This window comes from Oncorhynchus kisutch, linkage group LG2 (assembly GCF_002021735.2).
Source record: "Oncorhynchus kisutch isolate 150728-3 linkage group LG2, Okis_V2, whole genome shotgun sequence".
Lineage (NCBI taxonomy): Eukaryota > Metazoa > Chordata > Actinopteri > Salmoniformes > Salmonidae > Oncorhynchus > Oncorhynchus kisutch.
In genome coordinates, this window is record NC_034175.2 from 57,877,687 (window position 1) to 57,896,897 (window position 19,211).

Here is a 19,211-nt window from a genome sequence, read left to right on the forward strand (position 1 = left end):
TCCATCCCCTTTGCGGCTTGAATAACAACAGATATCATCAAAACAGAGAGAAATAAAGTCAGAAAGAAAAGGCACATCTGCACCTGGATCAAAGAGGCCACACACTAATTGGCCACTCACAAGTTGCTGCTCTGTTGTGTTCTCTGGGCTGTGTAGTATGGGAGCAGAGAAGGAGAGAGATACACACGTACAGCAGCAGATAGCCAAATAATAAAATAGCACATTAGACAAACAGGTTGTTTCATGGAAGCCTTTAGCCTAGCGTATTTACTTGACACAAACTCAACATAAAATCAAAGCACACGCATAATTGACACGGCCAGACTGCACACGAGACCCGAACACAGTTTAGAGTTCACATCAGAACTGAAAATGTGCTCCCGGTTTGACCCGATCCCGGCAAGCTGAAGCCCAGGCCTGGTCCGACATCACAGAAATGAGCCCGAACCATTTTTAAAAAGATTGCAAGAAAACAGTAGGCTATGTTGATTTCAACTGGTGTTGAGAACAACGTGGCAGAGGCCGGCAGCAATAAAGTGAGGAGACGAGGAAACCATTGAGCCTAGAAAAAGCAGAGGAAAACTCACCTTAGTTATGATCTACTGAATTATGAAAATATTGGAATGGTAGGCTGATGCAATTGAAGGCATGTATCAAATTCTTGCTTATGCTGAAACTCTTAGTCATATACAGCCGTTATACTTATTTAAAACAATAGTCGTGTGTGGTCACCTAGATTATAAATTCAGCACTGTTTTGATTGGGACAGCACCAATCACGCTGCTTCTAGAGTGGGGGACTCGTCGACATAAAATCAATCGATGTCAGATCTTTGTTTTCACTGAATCTCCGTTTGGATATTTGGTAACACTTAGGCTGCTGAAATGTTAGCTAAATTGAGGTGAGTGCTAATGATTATCTTAATTCTCGTTTGCTCATATATTAGCTGATTAGAAGATTTTGCTCTTCACTCACGCAGTAGCCTGTCCTACTCCCAAACAAAACCTGTGACTTGTCTGAATCAAACAACGTGATAATGTTTCACTGAATCTCTGTCTGTATATTTGGTTAATTGATCTCTGGCTGGACAAGTGGAAGTGGTAGCTCATTTATTAGTTCACTCAATCACTGATCATGCAACAATGTAGTCTAAATCAAGAGTATTATTTATCCATATTTTCCTATCGTCCCAATCCCACTGAAACCCAAAATTCGGATTCCTGTCTCACATGAAAATTCCTAACTTTATTCTGTTATCCATGGGTTGCATTATCAAAGCACGTCTCACCTATGCATGCCAAAATACCTCTAACATTTCCTGTTTCTCTGCGCTGCCTCGTATTGCTGCCCCTTGAGCTTCAGTAGAGAATGTGTGATCAACAAATGGTATGAGACTAGATATGGATTCTTAATAAAATAAAAAATAAACAGTTGGTCCCCGTTAAGATATCTTGATATTTAAACAATTTCTCTTCATCTCCGTTATTCATGAGCTGATATGCCATCTGTATAATCAACTTGATTTTGTCAAATAGGAGATATGTCATTCGTTGGAGGTTATCTAGAAAGCTTAGCAACTTTGGTCATTTTACTTTTGTTTGACTGCCGTTGCAAAGTTTATACGATTTGACAACGTCCTGAGCGCACCATGTGGAGATAGAGCATTTCAGCAGTAGGCCTAGGCTGAAATGGGGAACATAACGCTCTGAATTTATGAACGGCCTGTTACGCAATTCACAATGTTATTGCCGTTCAAAGTTACTCTAACATGACTAAATATCAGTTTCACTTACTGTGCAATCTTTACATAGTGCCGCAGACAAGATAGTCCCTGCGTTACATTGCTATCTTATTTTGGGAGAACCCCAAGTGACCATACCTTGATTTTAAAAGCTTTACATTGTCACTTCCGATTATTGCAGTTTTCCCAGAACTCTAGACAAATATGAATTATTCCCGCTATTGAAACTTGGTAGATTTTGGGGGGGTGAGGGGGGGGGGGGGAATATTACTCCCTACTACATAATAAATAAAAAAGTTTTGCCTTTATTGATCTAGACAAGTCAATTAAGAACATCTTATTTACAATGACAGCCTACCGGGGAACAGTGTTAACTGCCTTGTTTTAGGGGCAGAACAACATATTTTTTTTACCTTGTCAGCTTGGGGATTCAATCCAGCAACCTTTCGGCTACTGGCCCAACGCTCTAACCACTAGGCTACCTGCTGACCCAATGAGTTGGGCTAGCCAACTTGCCTAAATATATATATATATATATATATATATATATATATATTTTTTTTTAGAAGGACAAGTTTGAAAAGTGCTTGATCTAATTGACTCAACCAAAAACACGACTTAAGCTTTCTTAAATGAATCAGAAAACCAATAGTTTTTTCTGGTATTTATTAAAGGTTAGCTGGCTTACTCGTTGATCCTGCTTTGTAGTATACCCCTCTGGAGCACAGACAGTGGAGTATTGCAACAGTACTTAGTTCATTTAGGCCTACACCGACTGCTAAATGGAACTAATACAGTCCAAGTATGTTGCCTGGGTTCCAACACTGGTAGTATATTAACAGAGAGCAACACATACGCTACATGAAGATACATATTCCAGAATTAATAGATCCCAACTAATACAACAAACATACCATCATTGTGTCACTCTCCGCCCTGTTGCTATTTATGACTAATCGCAATGTGTATACTGCTATGGTAGTCTAATAAGGAGGCCTAAAATCAATGCTTGCAGACCAAGTATTTTAGTATCCAATAAACCAGAGGGGAATAATTAGTATAAAGCCAGGGATCTAAACACAAGAGGTAGCTAACCACATACGTCAGCAAAATAAACTCAATAGTGCTGTCCACACAGACCGCTGGGGTTGTGTAAGGACAGGACAAGACAGGCAGGGCAGGTGACCGTGAGACTGACTCTGATGATGCCGTTTTGGCTTCCAGATCATGTTTCAGTCCTGCTAAAGCAGTAATTTATCTTAGAGCTCCAGGAACAGACACACACTAGTGTTTTAACGATACAAGAATTTTAACATCGATACAGATACCAAGTTTAGTATCTTAATACCATTAATAAATACATTTAAAAATTAAAAATAAAATATATATATAAATATAAATATATATATAAATATATATATATATATAGTGAGGGAAAAAAGGATTTGATCCCCTGCTGATTTTGTACGTTTGCCCACTGACAAAGAAATTATCAGTCTATAATTTTAATGGTAGGTTTATTTGAACAGTGAGAGACCGAATAACAAAACAAAAATCCAGCAAAACACAAGTCAAAAATGTTATAAATTGATTTGCATTTTAATGAGGGAAATAAGTATTTGATTATGAACACACTCTTAAAGGGAGTGCTCCTAATCTCAGCTTGTTACCTGTATAAAAGACACCTGTCCACAGAAGCAATCAATCAATCAGATTCCAAACTCTCCACCATGGCCAAGACCAAAGAGCTCTCCAAGGATGTCAGAGACAAGATTGTAGACCTACACAAGGCTGGAATGGGCTACAAGACCTCACCAAGCTGCTTGGCGATGAAGGTGACAACAGTTGGTGTGATTATTCGCAAATGGAAGAAACACAAAAGAACTGTCCCTCGGCCTGGGGCTCCATGCAAGATCTCACCTCGTGGAGTTGCAATGATCATGAGAACGGTGAGGAATCAGCCGAGAACTACACGGGAGGATCTTGTCAATGATCTCAAGGCAGCTGGGACCAGTCACCAAGAAAACAATTGGTAACACACTACACCGTGAAGGACTGAAATCCTGCAGCGCCCGCAAGGTCCCCCCTGCTCAAGAAAGCACATATACATGCCCGTCTGAAGTTTGCCAATGAACAGCTGAATGAATCAGAGGACAGCTGGGTGAAAGTGTTGTGGTCAGATGAGACCAAAATTGAGCTCTTTGGCATCAACTCAACTCGCTGTGTTTGGAGGAATGCTGCATATGACCCAAGAACACCATCCCCACCGTCAAACATGGAGGTGGAAACATTATGCTTTAGGGGTGTTTTTCTGCTAAGGGGACAACTTCACCGCATCAAAGGGACGATGGACGGGGCCATGTACCGTCAAATCTTGGGTGAGAACCCAAGAAAGAAAATGGGTCGTGGAAGGGTATTCCAGCATGACAATGACCGAAAACACACAGCCAAGGCAACAAAGGAGTGGCTCAAGAAGAAGCATATTAAGGTCCTGGAGTGGCCTAGCCAGTCTCCAGACCATAATCCCATAGAAAATCTGTGGAGGGAGTTGAAGGTTCGAGTTGCCAAACGTCAGCCTCGAAACCGTAATGACTTGGAGAAGATCTGCAGAGGAGTGGGACAAAATCCCTCCTGAGATGTGTGCAAACCTGGTGGCCAACTACAAGAAACGTCTGACCTCTGATTGCCAACAAGGGGTTTGCCACCAAGTACTAAGTCATGTTTTGCAGAGGGGTCAAATACTTATTTCCCTCATTGAAATGAAAATCATTTTATTACATTTTTGACATGACTTTTTCTGGATTTTTTGTTGTTGTTATTCTGTCTCTCACTGTTCAAATAAACCTACCATTACAATTATAGACGGATCGTTTCTTTGTCAGTGGGCAAACATACAAAATTAGCAGGGGGATCAAATACTTTTTTCCCCTCACTGTGTATGTATGCATGTATGTATATATATATATTAGCCAGTCACAGAATGGCACTTGATCCAGACAAACTCAGCTACTGTTGTGTCCAATCTTTGGGCATCTTTTGAGTTCAATATCATTACGTTTAAACCTTTGTCCTTTTTTGTTGTTGCCAAAAACAAAACAAGATGTCCTAATCTTTCTTACATCTCTCAGATAAAGGACAGACACTTCAGACGATCTGTTGATCCATGTAATGAATCTGTTATTCAATAGCACTAGACGCGGCTTAGACTAATGGGTTTTTAAGATGTTAATGAGGTCATTCGAGGTTGAATGTGGCTATGGAATTTGAATTTTTGGCTATGGAATCTAGTTGAAACCAGACGGGGGGCAAAGGAAGTCAGTGAATGATTTTTGGTAGTGAATTAATACAGTTTTTGGTGACAGTCAGCTTTGAAATTAGCACATTTAGCATATTATCGCAAACAGAGTACTACAAGGTAGTGGATTCAGCTGTAAACTAGCAAGGAAAGTTAGACTACAATCAAATTTGGAAGCTACTGGTATCATCTTGCATTGTAAAACTGTATGGACATTGTCTTTGTGAACAGTAATGAACAGTTTCAACATATATACATACCATGTTTCATTATTCAAGGGGCTGCACTGACAGACTTGATCCTCTCAATTAAGTGAGACACATTTTACAGAAGTATAGAACGTAATTAATTAGTAATTGATTAGAACGTAGTGAATTACCTAAAACGGATCATGTCAAGATCTGGGTATCTCAGGCAGAGCCTGATATTTATATTGTATCGGAGACCTGGCTAACTGATAAAACCCTGGACTGAAGTTGATATGGATGGTTACAATGTGTTTAGGGCTGATGGGAAAGTGTTAGGGAATAATCAGAATTGGTTGGTAACATAGGTAAGATGTTTTATATTCATCATATGTTTGTAAGTTACTTCTCATCAGAATGTTATTTTTGTATATTACTGTGGCGAGGTTGCAGTTATCTGTTCTATGTCAAGACTAAGTTGCATGGGACGCAGAGAGGGGAGAGGTCAAGGTATCATCATGTGTAAACATATATTTTGCTCCACTGTGTCTGTGTGCCAGTCACTCCCTACTTTTCCCATCGGGGAGAGGAGGATGGAAGTGTCTGGAATCATTCTATGCTCTCCGTGAGTTTGTCCAGGATTGGTTGTATTTAGAATTGGTTGTATCTAAATGACACATTGATATATGCCTGTTGATATGGAGGGTTTGTTTATGGTTCTGAGTTTGAGTAGGGAGACAAAGCTGAACGATTTATTATGTCTATGCTGTCTGACTATGTGTGTTCTTTGCTATTAAAGGATCTCAGTTGCAATGTGTAAGGGGGCTCAGAGAATTCATTGATAGACACTGAATTGCCTGAGAGTCACAGGGTTGTGATAGAGCTCATATAATTAAAGATGGACTTTGATAACTAACTCTGACTTGTGTGTGGTTTGCGCTCATGATTAGGTAAATAGAGGAAATTTCCACGACAAAAGGCAAAGGGTGGTGGTGTTGCTATTTACACAAAGAATCTTCTTTCTGTGTCACTGTTAAAGGCTACATCCAGTCCTAAACCATTTGTATTGCTGGCTTTAAGTCTTCAGATGTGTTCAAACTCAAGAATAACAGTTCTAGGAATCTAACGTCCACCTTCCACCAAGTAGTGTGTACTAAACGAATGCACTGATTTAATTGCAATTTTTATTACCCCACAGGTGTTGATTTTTGGAAATGTTTATCTTGCATGGGGAACGCAGGATGCTGATTTTCTAAATGATTTTTGTACTAATTTAAATTTGACACAGCTGATTATTAAAGCCCACTCGTCCAAACTTAAAGGGCCCTACGAAATAGACTTTGATTGACCACATATTTACAAATACTCCAGAGAAATATGCTGGGAGTGGGGTATTCGCTTTGAACATTAGTGACCACTGTCCCATTGCATGTGCCAGGGATATACGGATGCCTCGATTCAAACCTTGTTTTATAAAAACAATATACATTTTAAACATTTCAGTGAACAGGCCTTTTGTGACCTTTATTTTGGTCACTTTGAATGTATTGCATCTATACCTGACCCAAAGTTGGCTCTGAACCACTTCTAAAATGTTTTCAATTGTATTGTAGAGAAAACATGCTCCCTTTAAAAAAAATTGAATTAAAAATCAGTCTTGCCGTTGGTTCAGTCCAGAGCTATCTGAAGTCATACACAACAGAGATGCTGCCTGGGCCAAAGGTGGATTCACAGACTTGGGCCCAGACTTGCAGTCTCTAAGGCAATTGAGAAATCTGTGTGCAAAACTAGTTAAAAAGCTAAATCAGACTATTACAGTTGAAGTTGGAAGTTTACAGGTATTTGGCTAAGGTGTTTCACAATTCCTGACATTTAATCCTAGTAAAAAAATTCCCCGTCTTAGGTCAGTTGGGATCACCACTTTATTTTAAGAATGTGAAATGTCAGAATAATAGTAGAGTGATTTATTTCAGCTTTTATTTCTTTCATCACATTCCCAGTGGGTCAGAAGTTCACATACACTCAATTAGTACTTGGTCGCATTGCTTTTAAATTGTTTAACTTGGGTCAAACGTTTCAGGTAGCCTTCCCACAATAAGTTGGGTGAATTTTGGCCCATTCCTCCTGACAGAGCTGGTGTAACTGAGTCAGGTTTATAGGCCTCCTTGCTCACACACACACACCTTTTCAGTTCTGCCCACAATCCTTTCTATAAGATTGAGGTCAGGGTTTTGAGGTCAGGGTTTCCAATACCTTTACTTTGTTGTCCTTGAGCCATTTTGCCACAACTTTGGAAGTATGCTTGGGGGGGGTCATTGTCCATTTGGAAGACCCATTTGCGACCACGCTTTAACTTCCTGACTGATGTCTTGAGATGTTGCTTCAATATATCCACAATTTTCCATCCTCATGATGCCATCTATTTTGTGAAGTGCACCAGTCCCTCCTGCAGCAAACAACCTCCTGCAGCAAAAGCACCCCCACAACATGATGCTGCCACCCACGTGCTTCATGGTTGGGATGGTGTTCTTCAGCTTGCAAGCCTCCCCTTTTCCTCCAAACGGTTCTATTTTTGTTTCATCAGACCAGAGGACATCTCTCCAAAAAGTAAAATCTTTGTCCTCATGTGCAGTTGCAAACCATAGTCTGGTTTTTTTATGACGGTTTTGGAGCAGTGGCTTCTTCCTTGCCGAGTGGCCTTTCAGGTTATGTCGATATAGGACTCGTTTTACTGTGGACAGATACTTTCAGATACTTTTGTACCCATTTCCTCCAGCATCCTCCAGCATCTTCACACGGTCCTTTGCTGTTGTTCTGGGATTGATTTGCCCTTTTCGCACCAAAGTACGTTCATCTCTAGGAGACAGAATGAGTCTCCTTCCTGAGCGGTATGACGGCTGCTTGGTCCCATGGTTTAGTTTTAATGACTCCAACTTAAGGCTACTAACTTCCGACTTCAAATCAAATCAAATGTATTTATATAGCCCTTCGTACATCAGCTGATATCTCAAAGTGCTGTACAGAAACCAAGCCTAAAACACCAAACAGCAAGCAATGCAGGTGTAGATCATGACTTCAACTGTGCATACATACACACATACTTCATGCTACAGTAGAAACACTATATAAAGAAAATAAGGCACTTACTTTGATAGGAACGCACACAAGTCCAAAGTTATTATTTGTAAGGAAAACAACAATGGAGGCAATGCGAGCACCAACCAGAAAATGTGCCAGTTCATGCAAGAATGAGCAAATGTCTGCATACTTGGTGTGCGGAAGAAATGGGGAAGGGCTCCCCTCGAAGAGTGAAGTTTGTCCGGCTCAGTAAGGCCTCAAACAAATTGTCCGCAACACTGAAATGGGCTACTTCTATGTGAATGAATGAGGAGGCAGAACAACCATCAATTCAAACTGTTAGAAAATAATTTGAAATTGACAAGTTGAAACATAGCCTATACATAATTAGCAGCCAGCGCGTGTTAAATGCGTAACAATCACATTTTGGAACAGATAGTCCATTCTGACATCACGTGCATTAAACAACTCATGCTGGGACGACCGTTAGAGATATTTGGAACTCACGTATGAAACGGTTTAACTACTTTCATATTTACCTTGAATGTGTGTATTTTGAAATACAGGCTACATTTGGCCTTTATATTTGCCAAATTGAATGTTCTTTTTAATATAACTCTGATTTTGTTGGACATAATAATAAAAACCTCTCACAGTGAATTGTAATTTTGTTAGTTTGAGACCGTTATGAACACTTTATAGTGTTTTCATGGACTAGTTAGCATCACTGCACAACGCGATCATGATAAATGTTCATGCCCTTCCTACTGCTTCTGAAGTGTGTTTATGTTACCAAACTAGCCAGCGGGCAATCTTACTCTGTGTGATTGTGATTCATTTCTGCTTTTACTCACGTTCTTACATGAACTGCAATCACATGTTCTGCTAACTGGAGCATTGCGTGTGATCACATGGCATAATAAAAGTCTTAAATCCATAAACATAATTAAGGTCTTAATCCATAAGAAACTTTCACCGGTCATGCTAAGTTTGTTTTAGGACTGACCCTAATTATTCGACTTGTCAGCTGTTGGTCGACCATTAATAAATAAATAAATATATATTTTTAAATCGAGCAGTGGCATATATATTAGGGCTGTTGCCGACTAAAGAAAATCTTGGTCGAGAGAGTATTCTCTTGATCAATAGATTGGTCAAGTTTTATAAGGTGTCCAAACTTTTGACTGGTTCTGTATATAGACACATCCTGTTTTTTAATCAAATCAACTATATGCAGTGACGAAAAGAATGAGAATGTTTGATGAAATAAGACATACAAATGACTAGAGGGGGTCCGATCGCAATTTATTAGATTGAGCCGGGCTGGGCTCAGACTTGCTGCACTGTGTTAATATGACAGCGAGTCACTTTGTGACTAGCACCCGTTGTCTCACTCACTCCTCCCTGTACCTATGATGAAAATTACAGGCCTCTCATCTTTTTAAGTGGGAGAACTTGCACAATTGGTGGCTGACTAAATACTTTTTTGCCCCACTGTATAGCCTATATCATAATCTAATCAATAAATTGGTTAAAACAAACTCCGAACACAGTAACGTGCTGACCAAACCGGAAGCGCGCATGTTGATTTTGTACCCCCACACCAGACACGCAGGATGAAATGTCAAACTCTGAACCAATTATATTATTTTGGGGACAGGTCGAAAAGCATTAAACATTTATAGCAATTTATCTAGCTAGCTTATTTGTCCTGGGATATAAACATTAGGTTGTTATTTTACCTGAAATGCACATTGTCCTCTACTCTGACCAAAAAAATGTTTTTAAATGAACTAGGCAAGTCAATTAAGAACAAATTCTAATTTACAATGACGGCTTACCCCTGCTAAACCCGGACGACACTGGACCAATTGTGCGCTGCCCTATGGGACTCCCAATCACAGCCAGATGTGATGCAGCCTGTAGTCGAACCAGGGACTGCAGTGACGCCTCATGCACTGAGACAGCTGCACCACTCGGGAGCCAAATTAATCCACACATTCAACGGTAAACCGAATTCCCCTCTCATCATCCCTTCCTTCCTCAGGCTTCTTTTTTTACTTCTTTGGACTTTACATGGCAGTTGGCAACCAACTTTACGGTGCATTACTACAACCGACTGGAGTGTGGACGTCAGTTCATCTTTCAATCACCCACGCGGGTATATTCTCCTAAACACCAATGAGGAGCTGGCCTGTGGGTATATGACCTTAAAAACCAATGAGGAGATGGGAGGCCGGACTTGCAGCGCATTGAGTGTCACAAATAGAACCCATTTCTATTGTAACATTGTAACATTACAATTCACTGTGAGAGGTTTTTATCAGTGTCCAACAGAGTTAGGGCTGTGAAAAAAAACACAAAAAAAAACAAGGAGAATTATTGGCAAGGGACGAGTGCAGTGGGTACATCTTTGGGTTGCAACCAAAGATGCTAGCGTGATGAAACCTTGGGCCTGTGTGTTTTGGGACGAAACTAAACAGAAAATTATGTCAGCAATAGGACTCAATATACTTTGCATTTCAGGGCTGGAAAAAATCTGACCACTGTCAGCATTACAAGGACGAAAGGGAAAATGATGGAAGGCATGATGTCAATTAGCAGTCATTAGTTATCCATCTCCAAACACTAACACCTAGATCATACTGACAGCGTCATTGGGCAAAATGGAAACAGCATTCACCTTTTGCTAACATTTCTGTCAAGCTGTCAACGCATACAGTTTGATGCACACGTTCGATAAAACCAACATATGCACCACACAGAACGCACTGCAACGCAATGCTGCAAGGCAAACGCAGCGTTCCACTGGAAACTAATGTACTTCTGGTGTACCAAAACGCAATGACCGAGGAGTAACACCCTGATTGAGTGTGCAGCCTAGCCGTGTGTGTAATGAGGGGTTAACACGGAGTAAGCATTCATTAATTCCTGCTGCCTGCGCTGATGAACTCTCTGACAGTGGAGCTACCTGGGCAGTATAGGCGTGTCACTTACACAGCTACTCAACGTCATCTTACTGACATCTGCTACAGCACGCTCTGTCAGGTACTGAGAAAACTAGGTCTATACATCGACATTCCATTTGCAGAACATTGAAATTGTACTTCTCACATATTAATAGATTATCCTTTGGTGGTTAAGGCTCAACTCAATACAAGTCAATGTAAAGTTCTTCATACAAAAAGGTAAACTGCTGACTAGGAGGCTAATTCACCAAGATGATCTGCTCATTTGTGAAGGGCTTTGGGTTGCGAGAAGACTGTAATCCACATTACACTCCTAGATTATACATTCCTCAGAGTACACCATCATGTGACAACAGTAGCCATCCCTCAGCTCCAATATCGCTACGGCTGTGGAGGTGAGCCGTGGCCCAGGGGTTTCCAGGGGGCAAAGACCGCCATATGAACACGTCTAGCTGGCTGTAGAATATTCAAAATGACAAACAAAATGAGTTCTTGTTGATCCATATCCCTGGTTCACTACACTTTGTCTAAAACATGCTCTACACGTAGGATTTAAGATCATATGGTGGCACCATATTCCAACACCATCACATAAGTTCTAGACAAAAGATGTTAGTAACCTAAACGCTGTTAACTTTCTGCTGCAAAGGTAAGCATTTAAAATTCCTTCCCCACTAACCTCAAATACTGATTTCTAAACATATTAAAGACTGAAATTCAGTTTTTGGCTTTCCCTCCCATTCATAGCACTGCCAAAGTGTTACATCCATCTCAACAATTGAACCATTTATTCTTCAGCATAACATAAGTGTTCTATAGTAATGCTGCATCCACCTGCATTATCCCACCTCTAGGCCGGTGTCTGATCAATACATGTGTATGGGCACTAAACCCCCTTTCCAGTAGAATAAGAAAGTGCTGAGAGTGTGTAGGGCAATCCACCCTCTCTATTTTCCCCCTGCTAATCTGCACAGATCAGAAAAGGTGAAAACAATATGGTAGAAGTAGAAACACTGCTCTGCGCAGCAGACAGGGATGGATCAATCGGTCTGTGATGTCTGTCTGTCAAAAGCTGACATGACTTGGGCAGTGTGTGTGTGTACACTAGAGGTCAACCAATTATGAATTTTCAACGCCGATACCGATTATTGGAGGCCCAAAAAAGCCGGTGCCGATTATTGGAGGACCCAAACAAGCCGATTTTTTAACAATTGTATTTATTTGTAATAATGACAATTACAACAATACTGAATGAACACTTTTAGTTAAACATAATACAGCCCCAAATAAGTAAACAAACACGTTCAATTTGGTTTAAATAATGCAAAAACAAAGTGTTGGAGAAGTAAAAATGCAATATGTGCCATGTAAAAAAAGCTAACGTTTAAGTTCCTTGCTCAGACCATGAGAACATTTAAAAGCTGGTGGTTTCTTAACACGAGTCTTCGATATTCCCGGGTAAGATGTTTTAGGTTGTAGTTATTATAGGAATTATAGGACTATTTCTCTCTATACAATTTGTATTTCATATACCTTTGACTATTGGATGTTGTAATAGGCACATTAGTATTGCCAGTGTAACAGTATAGCTTCCATCCCTCTCCTCACCCCTACGTGGGCTCGAACAAGGAACACATCGACAAAAGTTACCCACAAAGAATCGTTACCCATCGCTCCACAAAAGCCGCGGCCCTTGCAGAGCAAGGGGAACAACCACTTCAAGGTCTCAGAGCGAGTGATGTCACCGATTGAAACGATATTAGCGCGCACACCGCTAACTAGCTTGGGAGTTGAAAGGCTTGAAGTCATAAACAGCTCAATGATTGAAGCGCAGCGAAGAGCTGCTGGCAAACGCATGAAAGTGCTGTTTGAATGAATGCTTACGAGCCTGCTGCTGCCTACCACCGCTCAGTCAGACTGCTCTATCAAATATCAAATCATATACTTAAACATAATAACACACAGAAACACGAGCCTTAGGTCATTAATATGGGCAAATCCGGATACTATCATTTCGAAAACAAAACTTATTCTTTCAATGAAATACGGAACCGTTCCGTATTTTATCAAACGGGTGGCATCCATAAGTCTAAATATTCCTGTTACATTGCAGAACCTTCAATGTTATGTCATAATTATGTAAAATTCTGGCAAATTAGTTCTCAACGATCCAGGCGACCCAAACTGTTGCATATACCCTAACTCTGCGTGCAATGAAAGCAAGTTCTCACAATTTCCCTAGTTTAATATTGCCTGCTAACCCGGATTTCTTTTAACTAAATAGGCAGGTTTAATAATATATACTTATGGGTATTGAATTTAAGAAAGGCATTGATGTTTATGGTTAGGTACATTCATGCAACGATTGCGCTTTTTTCTCCGCAAATGCGCTTTTGTTAAATCATCCCGTTTGGCGAAGTTGGCTGTCTTTGTTAGGAATAAATAGTCTTCACACAGTTCGCAATGAGCCAGACGGCCCAAATTGCTGCATATACCCTGACTCTGTTGCACAGAAAGCAAGAGAAGTGACACAATTTCCCTAGTTAAAAGAAATTCATGTTAGCAGGCAATATTAACTAAATATGCAGGGTTAAAAATATATACTACTGTATTGATTTTAAGAAAGGTGTTGATGGTTAGGTACACATTGGTGCAACGACAGTTCTTTTTTCGTGAATGCTCTTGTTAAATCACCCGTTTGGCAAAGTAGGCTATGATTCAATGATAAATTAACAGGCAACGCATCGATTGTATGCACCGCAGAACAAGCTATATAAACTAGTAATATCAACCATGTGTAGTTAACTAGTGATTATGTTAAGAAGTATTTTTTATAAGCTAGTACTTTTTTAGGATAGAGTGGTCTGCTCTGCACGCAGGTGGTAGTAGCAAGTGCAAGCAGGTCGAGATCATTTGATGGAAAATTCTGTCCCCCCTAGCGATGGACGTTAGTCCCGTTTCAGAAGCGGCATTCCTTAACAGACAGGTAAAATGCCCATTCAGTTGCACTTCAAAACTATCTCCAGACAAGGTTGTGTCGGCATTTAAAAATAAGCAGTGTACCCTTATGGACAAATAAACCCTTTGGCATATGACTGCCCAGCCATAGCGGTCGTACATACGTAATAGGACCATTATTCTGCTTTGAAGTGGATTTTTTTTAAACAGAAAACCGATTTGTAGTCATCAAGCATCAAGCAAAATCCCTAGTCTGTGTGTTTTAAAATGCAGAGTCACTGCAGTCTAAAGTATACAAAATGTCACTTCCAGCTGAGCACTGCCCTGTCTAGTGTCTAAGGAGTAGCATAGAGCGCTCTCAGACAGTGAGAGCGCACACATGGTTGTGTCTGCCATCTCACATACACACTGTCTGGCATCCCACTCACCCACACACAGTGCTGCCGTGGCGACCTGGATTCACCCAATCCAAACAATTCCTAACCACCACCAGGCACTCAGCCGGCTGCATCACTCCACTAGGAAGAACTCCCCCGCATGCAAGGTCATGTCCAGGACACTGTGTTTTAAGGCAAAATGCTGACTAAACAATTAATGGTCTAAATGTCATTCAGCACATCAGATACAACATTATGGAAGGAATGTTAAAAGCAGCATGCTGAAGGTAAAGAGACATGGGACAATCTCTTTAGTGATGTGTCTATCAGCTGGCCTACTAGTGTAGGAGATACTGTCACTGTTATACCCCAATATCAATCAATCGATCAAAAACATATAAAGGCACTGATTTGGGACTCACCCATCATCGTCTCCATCCACGGCTTTGAAGAGTCCGGCAGAGGAGGTTAAGGCACTGACGGCCGTGGCGGCGGCTGCGTTACTTTCAGTCCCCAGGCCTGTGCCTGCCGCAGTGCCACCCTCCCCAGCCAGCTTGGCCATGGTCTGGGCCAGTAGGGCAGACTGGTCCTGGAAGAGCAGGCGCTGGGCATCCTCCAGCTGGGTGGTGGTGAAGGAGGGCAGGCTGGCGTACAGGGCACTGGCTTGGGAATCCACAGCCTGGGTGTGGGCCTGGGCACTGCTGAAGTCCTGGGGCATGCTGACCCCGGGTGGATGCGCCTGGGGGTAAGACTGGGCCAGGCCACTGCCATTTTGGGGCTGGGAGTCACTCTGTGGGTTAGGAGGAAGCACATTGGAGACTAGACAGCCCTGGTTAGGGAGGGCAGTGTTAGACAGCTGGGTGGCAAGTCCTTGGGCTTTGCTTGGGAATGACTGCTGTTGTTGCTGATGTTGGTGGTCCAGGGGGAGAGAGTGTCCTTGTGGCTGCTGCCCAAACCCAGTCACTCCTCCTGGGCCCATCTGAGGCATTAACCCCCCTCCTGCAACAGAGGCCTGGATTGAGGTCTGCTGGGGCTGCTGTTGGACGAGACCCTGGGGTTGGAGCTGGGGCATGGAGCCAACCACCTGCTGCTGCGAGACTCCCATCTGCCCGGATCCAGGCAGGGCCTGTGGGACAGCAGGTTGGGGTAAGCCTGCCTTGGGCTGGGGGTAGTCTGGAGGAATGCCCCCTCCCTGGCTCAGCCTGTGCACCGGGGCTACCTGGAGAGTCGCAGAAGGCTGCTGTGTAAGAGCATAGCCCATCTGCTTCTGGAGCACCCCCACTAGGCTCTGAGCTGAGCCAGGAGCCGGGATGGAGGCTGCCTGGGCGTAGGTGAGCGGCTGCTGGGGCATAGGAGTGGTTTGGTGGCCTATGGTGGTCTGGAGGCCCACCATGTTGATGGGGGCAGGCTGGTGAACGCTGGCAGGGACTGAGGGAGCCACGGTGGGCAGCAGGTGAGACTGGGACACCACCATGGGGAAACCTGGGCGGGAGGTCTGGAAGGACGGAGGGGGGTTGGAGTAGTCCTGGTAGTGAGGGTGGGGCTGGATTAATGGGGGGCCTCCAGCATCTCCACTTCCCACACTCTCTGTGTAGTGACTCAGTGTGCTGACCGTGCTGCTCACTGAACTCCCACTGGTGTTCTCCCTCTCCGACCCCACTTTCACACACTCAGGCCCACACGCCCGCATGCTGTCCACAACCCGGCCACTAGGGGCAGTAGCCTCAGAGGACAAGGGGGCAGGGGCCGAAGCTGGGGTCTCCTTGTCATAGTACTCAGCACATGTCCATCTGCCCTTTTTAAATGGCTCTGAGCTGGAGTCAAGCTTGACCACTCTGAAACGGGAGCTAGTGGTGGCAGGAGCTGGGGTTGGGGGGGGCTGGGAGGAGGGGACTGAGGCTAGAGCCATGCCCGAGGAGCTCATCCCTGGCTGAGGTATGGCAGCTCCTCCACCCTGTGTTCCACTGGAGGGCCCCAACACCACAGAGCCACTGGCAGCAGCAGAAATCATAGTGATGCTCGAGTTCACAGTTCCACAGCTTTGGTGTTGGATCAGATTGACATTGGGGTTGCCAAAGTTACTCCCCATCAAACCTCCAACCCTCCCACCGCAACTCATCACACTAGGGGGGAAGCCACCACCACTGCTGCTAGCGCTGGTGCTAACACCTCCCATCACAGATACATTGGAAGAGCTGTACATATTCACATTACAAACATTGCTGGTCAGGGGATTAGCTATGCTAACAGTAGCTACTGCAGCAGAGCTGTGCATTCCAGGGAGAGAGACAGCTGCAACAGGCTGAGTAGCAACACTGGCAGAACCCACTGAAACATTCTCCAGAGGTACCTCCATGGTAGAAGGCATCTTTAGGGCACCCCCAGCCCCTCCAGAGGTGGGAGTAAAGTGGGGGTCAGAGGAAGGAGGCTGAGCCAGGGCCTGCTGAGGGTGATTATGTTGCCTCTGGTGATGGTAGTGGTGCACATTTCCGTTCACCATCCCTCCGTGCTGGGGACACTGGGGCAAGGAGTGGGGGGGCTGGTTGGGGGAGATAGCCCCGGGGGTGTCCGCCTCATGAAAGTTATTCAGCGTCTCCTCTGAGGAGCTCCTTGCGCCCCCAGCCATGTCATTGGCCCTGGAGAGGGAGACATCCAGGATCTCTGAAGAGGACAGATCCTCTGTATGAGACTCATCCAGATCATCATAGCTCTCTGTGTCCTCCGCTATGCTGTTGTTGGTGCTCACAGAGATCTGTGCTGGAGTCACGCTGGTGATCTGGAAGCCACTCTTCTTCTTCATCATCATCTGAGACCCAGAGGAGAGAGCCTGGGGCTGTGGCTGGGAGTGCAGGTTAAGGCTGTGGGGAGGGTGCTGAGGCCCAGGTGAGGATGATCCAACAGGAGGTTGAGACTGCATCAATAGGGGGGATTGGTAGTCTTCAGTGGGAACGTGGCATTTGCTAACAGCTGAACTAGTCGGTGTTGACAACGTGGGAACACTCCCGGCGCCGGTGTTAATGTTGCTAACATTACCCCTTCTAGGAAAATTCGCCGGGTGCGCCATCTTTCTGACGCTGCCAGAGTCTCCTGCAGAATGAGGATGGTGCATTTTGAAAGATTCCAGGGGATAACGTTACACTTCGTTAGGGCAGCCGTTTTGACAAAAACTGATATTTAACAATAACTTAATATCAACCGACAATAAATAAATATGTTTTAAAGACAAGGTTCAAACATTTCGCTTTTTGGGATTTCTAAACGTCTTCCCTCGTGACGGAAAATGCTCGCGTTTGACAATCAGTTGACGAGCCGAAATGCTAACAAGCTAACTAGCTTGTTAGCTAGTCTAACATAAGCGTATGGGCTTGCTAGCCAGTTACAGACGCGTATGTTCTCACATACAAGCCAGCATTTCGTCGTTGTACTATATTATCTCAATAGGTAAATTGTTATAATTGATAAATTGTTATAACACAAACTGAGTAAGCAGTAAGTATCCAAAGCGAGAGCTGATACAGAAGTGCAACGTTAGCTCCATCACTATCCACACACTGTGGTGAGTTGCATTATTGAATTTCTCAGAAGCAAAAAATGAAAACAAGCAATCCTTTACCGATATAAGGTTGTCCTTAGGAGAATATATCCACTTAATTCTCTCGCAAAACGGATTAATCCATTCTGAAAAGTCTTTGTTATAGCTAACGTTAGCTAGTCCAATGTTTGCTGTATCACTCCCTCTTCCAAAAGCTATTCACAGCCAGTCCGCCTTCTTGTTCTTGCACTGTGGCTCGAACCGTTGAAGTGTGACGAGACCGATGGGAGGAGGGTTTCCACTAGTTACCACAGCCACAGAGTGAAAATGGTCTATATCGTAAGAATTCGTGAAAACAAAAATGTTTTTTGGTCTTGACATAAGGTTAGGGTTAGGCATAATATTAGCAGTGTAGTTACGGTTGAGGTTAGGTTTAAAATATGAAAATAATTTACAGAAATGGGCGGGGTTTATGAATGTGTGGCTGTGGTAACTAGTGACGACGGGGGAGGAGAGAACTTGCTAACATGGCGACCACGCATGCTCTATTGATGCCCAGACGAGTCAGACAAAAAGCAGTCTGGAGAGAAGAGGCTGAGAGAACAACAGGGGAGAGGCAGGCAACGGACAAAAAATAGTTTCAGTAGGCCTAGATCATGTTTCGGAAAATACCAAGCGACCGAGACGGTGGGACAAAACGACTCTTACAGAATATTCCCATTCCTTTACCCTTGTGCAACCCAACTGGATAAAATCATAAATGCTTGCAGCTTGTCATGCTTTTAAATAGCCTTATGAGAGATGGATAGGGAAATGTGTTATGGGTGTCATAATGCCAATCACATTATTTTCATGAACAGTAGACAAGAGTATCAACATGGTGCGATAAATCACAAAAAAATATATATATTCCATCAGCCATATTGTTATGGCGTTTTCGTAGGGCCTCAGAGTTCTGTTCTACCTTTAACTTCTAACAAAAACAACAAAAGGAAATGTTTTGGTCTGAACAAAACTTTAACAACACAAACAACAAGAGCAGTTGTGTGTTTTTACTGTGAAACAAAAGGCATGCA

General features: G+C 43.0%; 1 protein-coding gene across 3 annotated transcripts in view; it reads right to left on the reverse strand.

Moving 5' to 3' along the window:
* The window catches only part of tsc22d1 (TSC22 domain family, member 1), a 57,655-nt gene extending 39,260 nt beyond the window's left edge, over nt 1–18,395 (reverse strand). The window contains exons 1-2 of one of the 3 annotated variants that reach the window (XM_031798487.1): nt 18,217–18,393; nt 15,026–17,690 (exon numbers count right to left, since the gene is read on the reverse strand). In XM_031798487.1, coding sequence (XP_031654347.1) covers nt 15,026–17,667 — 2,642 coding nt within the window. In that variant the 5' untranslated portion in view covers nt 17,668–17,690; nt 18,217–18,393. Of the gene's footprint in view, nt 1–15,025 lie in introns of all 3 variants that reach the window. The other 2 variants (XM_020458710.2, XM_020458703.2) reach the window with 2 other exon arrangements.
* Between the last annotated feature and the right edge of the window lie 816 nt (nt 18,396–19,211).